The sequence below is a fragment of the Coturnix japonica genome, chromosome 9, assembly GCF_054131305.1.
Source record: "Coturnix japonica strain WE chromosome 9, WE-NBRP24, whole genome shotgun sequence".
Lineage (NCBI taxonomy): Eukaryota > Metazoa > Chordata > Aves > Galliformes > Phasianidae > Coturnix > Coturnix japonica.
In genome coordinates this window covers 8,969,079-8,980,305 of record NC_140671.1, presented here as the reverse complement: position 1 = coordinate 8,980,305, position 11,227 = coordinate 8,969,079, and the positions used below count along the sequence as shown (strand labels likewise).

The window sequence follows — 11,227 nt, the reverse complement described above, 5'->3', positions numbered from 1 at the left end:
TTGATGCTTTTCATGCAGCTTTGAGACAGAAGGGCTGAAATGAATCACCACACAGCAGATACAGCACATACAGCAAATACAGCACATACAGCACTCACACACACACACAGCAAACCCCACCCCAGCAGCGGCACAGGGCTGGCCGTGCTGCAGACAATAGAGGAGACAAACACAAAGCCTGGGCTATGGGATGCACCTCCCCAGGTAACCAGCTCTAACACTGCACAGCTCAGCTCCACCACAGACACTATGGATCACCCCGATTCCTCCTCGGTGTCCATCCCGTCAGGATCACATCCCGTTGGCTATCAGGGTTTTTCCGCTGACGTTCCGCAGCACAACCCGGCCTCCAGCACCGGGAGCCATGTTACGTACCCCACTATCACGCTTGAAGCCGTCCAGCCGTTCCTTAACGCCTTTCCCGGAGCCTTCAGCGGATGGAGAGCACGAAAACCGGGCCGGGCCGTGAAACGCAGCGGATTAAAGCAGCGGATGGGCGCCATTACCGCGTCCCGCCGTCTGAAAGCGCGCACACCGCCCCGCGCCGCGGGAGCGCGCACACCGTGCACGCGCGTCACGCGGCCCACAGGAAACGGCGGCGGCGCGCGCGATGGCTCCCCCCGTCACGTGACGCGGCGGCCCAACCGGCGGCCAACGGCGCGGCCCCGCCCTGAGGGGGGGAGCGGCGGCTGCGGGCGGCTGCGAAGCGCGACCGCGGCGGGGACAAAGAGGGGCCGCAGGGCCGGGAGGGGCCAATATAGGACAAAACGGGGCCACAGGGCCGGGCCGGGCCAATATAGGGGAGAGGCGTCGCGGATGGCGCTGTCTGTCCGGGCCGGGCGGTGACCGGTGCGGGGTAGCGGGGTGGGGGGGGTGGGAGGGGAATAGGCCTCGAGGGCGCACGCGGAGCGGGGCCCGTCCGCCGCCATGTCGTGCGCTAATTACAGCAGCTTGAACCGGGCGCAGCTGACCTTCGAGTACCTGCACACCAACTCGTGAGTACCGGGATAGCGGGTGGGGGACGGGCCGAGGCCTCGGGCAGGTAAGTGGGGCCGCGGCCCGGCCTCTCGGTACACGCCGCCCCCTGGTATCCGCCCGCCCCCGCGAGCAGCGGTGCCGCAGGGCGGTGCGGGGCGGTGCGGGCACACAGCGGGCGGTGGAGGCGGCACTGAGCGCCGGGAGCAGCCGCGGGGCGGATCCGTGTGTGCGGCCCGACGGAACGGCCCCCGTGCGACCCGGCTGTCAGATATTGGTGCCTCGTTAAGCACGGCGCCATTTCAGGATTGGCTTCTTTGTGTGTTTGTGTCTGTTTTTTCTTTTTATTGTTCTTTAAACCCTGGAATCCGTCAGTTTTAAAATCCCTGACGGAGCGATAGAGTTTCACCTGCTTTATAAGTGGTTCGTTCAGAATACGCAGCTAGGACATGGTAAGTGCCTGCAGGGATGGCACCGCTATGGATCCAGCTCGGCCCTGCACGTGGGGAGCAGGCATTGCAATGCCATGTATGGAAGAGTCGAAGGAGAGCTTCCACTGGTTGAACTGCCCTGCAGGAATAGCACACAGCGTTTGGCATCTCGTTGTTGTGCTCATTGTGTTTCCAGCCATTCAGTGGAAGAGCTGATTTGATGTTACCATCGACAGAAGAAGAAATCAAGTATGTTCTTGCTCCCAGTTTTCAGTGTGTGAAGGCGAGCTTGGAAGGAGGGACATCAGTGGTCTGCAGCTGTCTGAAGTCTCCTAACTGCATTCACTTTGAAGTAGATGCAGCAGTGTTTGTGTTGGTAATATAAGATCCAGCTCCGGGAGCGACTACTCGGACAGATCTCCACTGTTACATGTGCCAAGAATGTTATCGCTTTCTTTTCACTATCAGAGAAGTGTGGGTTCTGCACAAAAGAAGAAGGACAAGAGGCCTAATGATGCCCTGGAGTCCATGTTTGGTGGCTCTACTCGTTGTTTGGCCTGTGGCAATCACACGTGAAGCCTGGTGCGTGACAGACAAAACCGCGTTGTATTCCTGGACTTGAGAAACTCTCACATCCAGTTGTGGAAAACAAAAGTTCTTATGTGTTAGAAAACCCAAGTTCAATCACAAGTTAACTCCTACTGTGCAACACTGTTAGATAGTAGAGATCTGCAAATGGCTTGGGTTTGCCATGGATTCTGGCCATGTTTGTAAGAAGACAAAGTGCTGCAGAAGACCAGCAGTGGTGTTGCTGCCCCAAAGTATCCCAAGTTCTTCAATATTGCCACTGTGGTTTCTGTTCTGCTTATGATGATGACCTACCTGTGTGCTGTGTAGCTGCCTTGCTAGGAATTGGAGAGCAGTGTGTGTGAATAAGGCAAAGCCAGGGCTTTTCATCCACTGTGAGCCTTCTGAGGTTATGGAGATCTGTGTGTTCGCTGGATGCTTCCTTAAGAGTAGCAATGGAAAAGCCAAAACCCAAACAACAAATACACAACTTATCCTGCCTCCCAGTAATAATAATAACAACCTCAATAACCACCACCAACAACAAAATCAATAAGAAAGAACTGAAGAGGATTTTTGGTAATAGAGACTCTTGTATTTCGAGCTGTTTTTGCTGTCTGAGGAAAGCCATGCCATCTCAGTGAATACTACTTCAGCGTATGAGGTTGTTGTTGCTGTTGTTGTTTATTGTTTTTTATCTCTGCTTCAGAAAGGAAATATATCTAATAGTACATTTTGGAGCACTTTTCAGGAGCCAATTTATTTGGTCCTTGAACATGAGGATTTAGAGCTCATTGTGCTGCCATGCCTGGTGGATGACTTGGCCCCGTGTACCTGAATCACTTCAGTTGCAAAGTGTATATATCTTTTTCAACTACTTCTATTACTTTGCTAAGTGCTTTTCCAAAGCTTGTTTAATGGAGTCACGTGAAAGTTCTTGTAGATCCAGTAAGAAAAGCCTTAGTATGTAAGCACATGGAAATGAGTAACGTATTTCCCTTATGGTGACTTCTGAAAGCCACCTGCCTGCCATCACAACAACTGGGATTTTTTCCTTGACAGTCAAATGCTACTGCTTTAAGGTGTTTCTGAAGCATTCACTGTGATGAAAACAAGGTACATCTTGGCCCAGCCAACTTATTTGGTATATTTTGAGTGTTTGTACGGCATAACCGAAGGAGTCTGTTAAGACCTGAGCGGCAGAGAACATCCCTGAGCTGTGTTGCATAGTTGGAGTTAACTTGTGACTGAACTTGGTTTTTATTTCTGTAATTGGAATTGCCCCTTTGAATACTGCTCAAGTGGAAGAAGTTCACTTAGATGGGAAGACTTCAGCATAATCAACCAGTGGATTTGAGGAATACAAGTAGTAGATAAGCATCTCTTCGTACCTCAGAACCTCCCATTTCTTCTTGCGGATATTTTCTGTTCTGGCCTGAAGCAGTGCAGTAATGAGAGGATAGCTCATGTTTCTGATGCAGATTCCAGACTTCCAGCTTAAGTGTTTTCCCAGGTATGACCTCCTTCAGAGCAAACTTAGTCTTACGTCTTTCGTTAGTAATTAGGTTCTTGCATTCAGTTGATCCATGTCAGGTTTGGCCTCCAGCACGGAGCTGTCTTGAATAAATGGTAGAAGTTGGAGAATGGTTCCGGGTCAATGAACTTACAATGGGCTGTCACTGAGACTGTGGATTTTAGTAACACTTTCTCCCTGACTCTTCATGTTTCATTTAAGAAATGTATATTTGTAGTGCTCTGAATCACTAGTGGTTGTATTTCTAGTGCTTTGAATTAGGTTAATGTAGCCTCTGATAATGGCGTTCTAGCCGATACTTGAGTGTTTCCAGGTTATAAGTCAACTCTGGTGGACTATCTTGCTAACAGCTTGGCTTCCATTTTTGAAAGTTATGTTGCAAGTAATATAATCCTGCAGGGTTTATTTTGCATGGAGCAAGGAGAGGGTTGTCACTGGTTGATAATGATGGCTGTTAAGTACTGCAGGCACCTTTGATTGTAAGATGATATCATGGGGTTTTCTTAGGTTGAGTGCTTCGTGTGACTTAATTAGATACCGACAAGGTCATCTGAGACATTTTAAAAGTCTTAGCATGGAGATTAATGTACTTAATACTAGATATTTATAGCACATATAATTTCTTTGTTAGTGATAAGCAGCTCTGATTGATTTTAGTTGCTTGTCGCAAGGTGTCGCTTTGCCCTTGATTTTGATAGGGGTTCAAGTTAGGTATGGTGTCAGGCTATTGAGAAATAGCATTTTCTCTTGCCTTTCTTAATTGCAGTTACTTTTTCAGCTATCTTGTTCCAGTATTTGTCTTTGGAATCTCTATTTGCATCTTCTCCTTAATTTAAAGTGTTCCTGAAATTGCAGAGTGAAAACTGCTGACGAAGCATAGTTACTAGTTCTAAAGTATCCACTTTGTTGTGTTTTGTTGTTGTTTTCTGACATGGATTAATTTCTAAATCAACTGGGTTGTTGAGTGTTGATTTATAAAGTTGAATGGATTCCTAAATGATGGGAGCACTTTGAAATGTGCACACAGGAAATCACTCTTGAAAGAAAGAGTAGCAGGTCTGAGCTTCTGGTAAGGCCTTCTGGTCAGTCAGGTCATCTTCTGAACACCATTTCAATTCTATCTCTTGTTTCCTTGGGAGCCTGCAGAGAAGAAAAACTATTCTCTTTCTAGTGGTAGCTTGGAAGGCTGTTGTTTTGAACCTTAGCTATGTTAATGAGCTGCAGTTCATGATGCTGAAGATAAATATGCAAGATAGTTTTGTAATTACTGGCCTTCTGTCTGGCTGTATATTTTTGTGCAGGAAGTGCCTTTGCATCTGTTCTTCTAAAACTGCAAATCAGAACTAAGTGTGACTTCAGTCTTTGTAGTAGTAGTGACAGCAAGCTGTATGTGTAGAGGTTTTGTGCAAACTGGAATACATAGCTAAAAATATCTTTTGAGGACGCAATCTCTTCATCAGCTGTCCTAGTAAAGAAATAAATTACAGAAGCCTTGCTGGGTTGGTTAAATGACCTGATTCAGTAAGATAAATTGTTTCTCCTATCTTGTAGCTGAAGTTAAATGTTGGGCTGGATGTGGTTCATCCGCCTTGGAAATAACTGCTGGATTTTGAAGGTATAGGAAGAAGTTGGACCTCCAGCGGAAGTATTAGGTTAATGCTGGAGACAATCTACTGGAATGGGTCTATGGTCCCTTTTGAGTCACCTTCAGCATGTATCATCTGTCAAGATTAAGGCAAATAACTACTCCCTTTCAAGCAGGTTCTGCAGACAAAGTGTTGCTGTTAGGAGGCTGGAAGCTAAACATAACTTTCTGTAACTGTGCGAGTATCATCTGGCTGCATGGCCTTAACGTTGAGTTTGGAAGGGTGCACAGCGGTGGAAGAAGACAGCATTCTGGTCTTTGAGCAGCTGCATCTGTTGGAAGTCTCCAATGATCTGGAAACTTCTTCGTGCCAGAAATAACTTCTGTAATATCAGTGTGTGCACAGTGAAGACAAATCTTACGCAAAATATTAATCTGCCCATGTTTTGCACATAGACGGGGTTTAGTTGCTGTGAGGATTTACATGAGTTACAGGGTAGTTCATGGACTTCAAGTCAGTAATTCTTCATTGTGTCCATGAGACTCATGTTTATGATGCAGACTGTAAAGTGCAGCAGGTCTTCTGAATGAGATAGTCTACTGAGCAGCATTTCTGTGCCAGCAGATAGTGAAACACACATTTCTAGTCTTGTGTCTGTAGCCAGCATTGGTACTGTAGACTTATAACTTGATTTGGTCAAAATGTTTGAGATTTTTGTTTAAATAAAGGTCTCCCTTCCTCAGTGTCAGTGTAACCCTGCTGATTCTGTGCTTTATTGCAGAACTACCCACGAGTTCTTGTTTGGTGCCCTTGCTGAACTTGTAGATAATGCCAGGTGCGTATCTGACACTGCCTAATTCCCAAGGTACATTCTGTAAAGAATTTAATTAGCTTGACTGTTTAGGGGATATTAGGCAAGCTTTATTTCTAGCAGTCTTTAAGAAAAGTAAAAATAGACCTCATTATAGCTTAGCATGAATGTTTCGGTTGGTTTTCTTATGCTGGCACATCTGCCCTGTGGAAAAACAACAACAAAGTATTCCTAACAAGACAGTGATGGCGTAACGAGGGCCATGTTTCTCGTGTTGCAGCCTATAGTTACATCCTAAGCCTTGCATATTTATCCTTTCAATCAGTGGCGTATAGAAGAGGATGAAGGGTATGTGAAGGTTATTACTGAAACAATCTCTTACAGTTTCCTGTGACAAACTTGAATGTATATAGGTTGCTCTGAAAGTAATGCCTCCTACTTAGTTCCGCGGGAACATCAGCAGCTACAAAGAGAACAATAGCACTGTTTGATAAAGAAAGTTCTTGGGCACAAAACACTATTTTCAGCATTGTCACCACTGTTCACATGCTCTGCTCTTAAGTCTACATGGCTTCCTGGAACATGGCTTGTCCTTCACATTGCTGTTGCCACTGCTGAAATGCACCACCCACCACCTCACTGTGCTCACATCCATTGTTTGGTGTCCGTGAACTTCCAGCAAGCACTGATGAATGTCGGTGCCATTTGTTTTGCATGGAGGAATTCAGTTCCACACCTTTGCTTCAGACACAGCTCCATGTCAGATGCCATTCTGTCAGAATGCCCCTCTGCTAACATCTGTCACACAGCAACAATGTGTAGCAAGATGCTGGTGGGAAGGTTCAACCTTTAGTGCTGTACCACCAACATCCACCTCAGACACTGTGTGCTGACATAAAATAGGAGGCATTTCTTTTGGAGCAAATATTGTATTTACATTGAGTTTTATGCAGAAGTTAATAAACTTTATAGGCATCTTGACAAGATAAATGTAAAGTGGTGTGGAAGAGGGAGCTCAGAAGTATGTGCTTACTATTTGTTTCCTTACTATGACTGCTATTTACAAGACAGTGATACTATAACTAGGTTTAATTATAAGCAGTTACAGCTTGAGCATGGGTTCAAATAGACAGAAAGCAGAACAGTGTGGTTTTTAACTTACCAGTACTGAGTGCTGGGCCTTCGTGCACTTTGATGTATGCAGTCAGTTCACTATTGAAGTTATTGCATGTGCCTGGCATTAGCTTTATTTTGCAGTTGACATTTGAATACTGACTGGGTTTTTGTTGCTTCATAGAGATGCGGATGCTACAAGAATAGACATTTATACTGGTAAGTCTAAAGTTAAAACTTGGGTTTTGGCTACCAACATGCGGTGTAAGAGTGAATGTGTTTGTGTCCATTTCTGCTTCTCCTGTGCTTTTGTGTCTTCAGAAAACAGCATGTTTACAAGTAGCTTGTGCAAGTGCATTAGATCAGTTTTCAGCTGAGGTCAGATAGCACCAAAGTGAGTTGTTTGTACTGAATGTTTAAGAAATGTGCTTTTACAGTGAACTGCTGTATCACATATTTACACGCAAGTTAAAGTGCAGGAGAAATTAGTCACTCTGTAATAAAAACGCGGTGCCCTTTTTTAGAGCGTAGCTGTATCAGGGTTATGGAAGTCGTGTTTATTGTGTTACTTTCTCATGAACACTGTTTAGCTTGAGCAGATTGGTGTTTTCTCAAAGCTTTGAATTTGTGTGTGGGAGTATTAAATAACTCTTTTGTAGAGCGCCGGGAAAGCCTGCGAGGTGGATTCATGCTGTGTTTTTTGGATGATGGAACAGGAATGGATTCAAGTAAGTGATAAGAATTTACATTTGCATTTTCAAGCTGAGATGTCATGTTATGGCTTAAGCTGAATTAACAGCTTGGCGTTATGGAAGGGATAGTTCCATGCTTGGATACCTGTACCTGTCTCTACACTGGCCCTCTCACTGCGTCCAACTCTTTGCCTCCTCAGTTTGCAGGAAACGTAAGAAAACTGTTGTGCTGCATTATAGAAATGAGTCAGCTTTGCCTTTGGTTTTCCACTGCACAGAAGTTGGCTTTGGGAATAGTACAACCAGGAAAAGAGGCCTCTTCTCATCACCTACTTCACCAGGGGCTGCCAAGCGATTCGTTTCTCATCTCTAATAACAAAAGTTTGCAACCTTCACTTTGAAGACGTTGAGCTATTCTTTCATCATTGTGATAAAGATCATAGAAAATCTTGGGAGTATGAGAAGAATGTAGCAAAGTCTGTCTCTGTCATAAGCACTTATGTTATTCAGTGTTGGGTTTAGCGGGAGTAAAGCCTTCTTGCTTTGCTTTAGGGTCAGCAAACAGAACTACCAATTCACACTACTTTATTTGCATCTTGAAGATCCTGCTTTGAGGAGCTCTGCTTGCCAATGTTTGTACTTACAGCTAATCTAATAATACTCTAATTGTATTCTTGAAGACTTCTTTGCTTCAATCGTTAACTTGATTTTCAAACCACTTCTTGTTCCTTTAACTGTATTTTGAAGATTGGAAGCTCAGAAGTGCTTTCATTTTACAAGATATAGTTAAGTACTAAACTCTTGATCACTTACTTAGATATTCATTTCTTTAACTGTTATGTGTGTAAGGCCTACAGTGGTGAGGAACAGCTTTTAATTGGGATCTGTGTTGCTGCCCCCACACTCCTCCTTCACCTGGCATTGTTCAGGCAGACAAGGTGACGCCTAAGGCCTGCTCAGCTTTGATAACAGTCTTGCTAGGAAAGATAACAACCGCATGTCTGTCTCAAAGTGAGGGGCTGAAAGAACAGATAGCAGACACCCAGTTAAGTAGCTGAGGACCAGATGAGCATGTGCTAAATACTATGAGTCAGTAGTGGGACATAGTACATAGTGGCCCCTTGAGCTCTAGTCCTTATAACAAGGCTGACTGTGACCTCCCCAATTCATCTAAATGTTGTGAAGCTTGAGTGACTGTAGTCACAGGGTGGATTACTTTGGAGGTGACTGATTGAGATGTCTGCCTCTTAAAGGAAGGTGCAGCATTGGAGGAGCCTTCAGGGTGGTGAATATGCAAGGATTCTGGTCCATGGTAGTTCCCTAAACAACCTTCCACGTTATTAACACCAAGGGAGCTTGGTATGCTGACTTGTAAGAGATAAAGCACAGAGGGTGGAGCGGTGTATGAACACCATGGCCAGGGTCTGTGATAACACAACAGGGATGGAAACTTGGTTGGAAACTATGTAGCTGTCACCCTGAGTCAGCAGTTTTTCATTTTCCATTGCACCAAATGCAACAAAAGGTATGTATGGCTGCAGTTACACAAGCTCCACCTGTAAGTAAGGAAATTGTATAAAAATGGCTTAAGAGGAGGAATTTTGGGGAAGATGCTATCACAGACAGGCTGGGAGGACATCACCGATTCCTGGGACTGGTTGGCAAGTGGAGACACTCTTTCCTCCCATAGGGACATCTGTTGGATGAGCTTTACACGCTTGGTTATACCGAATGATTCCCTGGGAAACTTAGAAATCTCAATAGAGTTGTCCCCCAGTTTAACATGTTTGCAGTTGGGCTCCGTTATTCACATTCTCAGTACTCGCATGTGTACTGCAGACAGTGTAGAATAGAATCATAATGTCTGTAAGGTCGGAAAAGAGCTCTAAAATCATCTGGTCTAGCTGTCTGCCTACCATCGACATTGCCTTCTAAACCATGACTTGGGTTGGAAGGTACCATGCAACCTATCCACTTCCAGTCTCTGTAATGGGCAGGGACACCTCCCGCCATACCAGCATGCTCAGAGGCCCATCCAGCTTACATTGAATGCCTCCAAGGGCTGGAGCATCTGCAGCTCCTCTGTGTGACCTGTGCTAGGGCCTGCATAATGTAGGATTTCTTTCTGACACCTGATCAGCTGACACATCATTCAGAAGGGTTTTCTGTCACTGTTCTGGGCAAACAGCAGTCAGGACTTAAACAACTCTGTCTCCCCTTTTTACACTTTTAATTGGTGCCCTTATTTGTCTGGAGTTGTAAAGCTCAATCTCCCATGCTCGGGGTGTTCTTTCAGTTTGTTTTTTGTCTTTTCTGTTTGGCATAGCTCACATCGGTGCTCATTTTGTTGCCAGGGAGTTTGTTTTTTACATCTAGCAGCTCTAAGGCACAGCGAAATGAAAACAGCGTGACTAAAATAGTTGCAAGTGAAACTCCCCTTAGTGCCCTCACTCAAAAAGTGTGGAAGAGTTTTCGTTTGTACCTTGTTTGTTTGGAGAAGGGTAAGGATCGAATAGCTCCCAAAGACGGTCTGGAGCAGAGAGCGAAACATCTTTGCCCTTCAGGACTTCCTTTTTCAGGGCATCGTTTGTGTTCCTCTGCCCAACAGAAACTGTATTTTCAGAGCGGTTTTGAATCTCCATCACTGAATGATAAACCATATGTTCACCTTTTCTGAGTGAGGAAATGCCTGGGATAATTACTCTTTTCCTTTTTTAGGCTTCTAAAATATTCTTAAGAGCAGTTGTTGATAAAAACTTTTCTTTTGCATAGTAAAAGGGGACTCATAATGTGCTCTTAGAATATCTCACATTCACCAGTCTGACTCGGTTTTAAAGCTAAAACAATAAAAAATAAAATCCAGACCTCCAAATATGAGATAACCTTCTAAAGTTTGCTTTCATTGGCATGAAAATACAATCCTAGGTTGGAATAAGAAAAAGAGGTCCTGTAATCCTTTCAGAATGTGTGTTTGAAACATCCCATAGACCTTTGTTGTGTACATACTGAACAGAGGGAGCAAGGTTGGTGCAAAGTTCTTATCTCGTGTTTTTGCCTTGTTGTTTGTGGCTTTAAGTCTGAATGCCATTTGCATGGGTAATAGCCTTCTGACATACAGATGGGTCATTTCTCGTTAAACCAATGAGCCTCGCTGCCTGTGCTGATGAACCTGGGTATGTTCAAACCCAGCCTGACCATTGCCTCCAGCTTTTTGTAGTGTTGGGGTGTAGTAAGGGATGTTCCAAGCTCTCTTGTATATGCACTGAGGATGTAACTGCTGTTAGTTTTCCTGTTTAAACTATTGTTCCTGTTAAGGCACTTCATGTTCCCTTGTATCTGGAATTGCTTTTTACTTCTCCCAGTAAATTCTATGGCGAACTGATTGCTATCTTTGGGGGAAGGGAGGATAATTCTTCTGTCCTACAGATGATATTAAAAGGTTTTGTACCTTGAACAATGGAAAGGCTTGAACTAAAAATGACAGCCCCTCTTTGCTATAAAGCTGTCATATCCATTAG

The 11,227-nt window shown here is 44.7% G+C and overlaps 1 protein-coding gene across 8 annotated transcripts in view; it reads left to right on the top strand.

The window, feature by feature from the left end:
• Positions 1-858: 858 nt before the first annotated feature.
• The window catches only part of MORC2 (MORC family CW-type zinc finger 2), a 30,488-nt gene continuing 20,119 nt past the window's right edge, over positions 859-11,227 (top strand). For 3 of the 8 annotated variants that reach the window (XR_001558550.3, XM_015878176.3, XM_085556207.1), the window contains exons 1-4: positions 859-995; positions 5,875-5,928; positions 7,202-7,236; positions 7,677-7,745. Coding sequence is in view for 6 of the 8 variants with exons in the window: in XM_015878176.3 (XP_015733662.1) it covers positions 928-995; positions 5,875-5,928; positions 7,202-7,236; positions 7,677-7,745 (226 nt within the window). In the remaining 2 variants the exon portion in view is untranslated. Of the gene's footprint in view, positions 996-1,224; positions 3,487-5,874; positions 5,929-7,201; positions 7,237-7,676; positions 7,746-11,227 lie in introns of those variants that run through there. The other 5 variants (XM_085556211.1, XM_085556209.1, XM_085556210.1 and 2 more) reach the window with 4 other exon arrangements.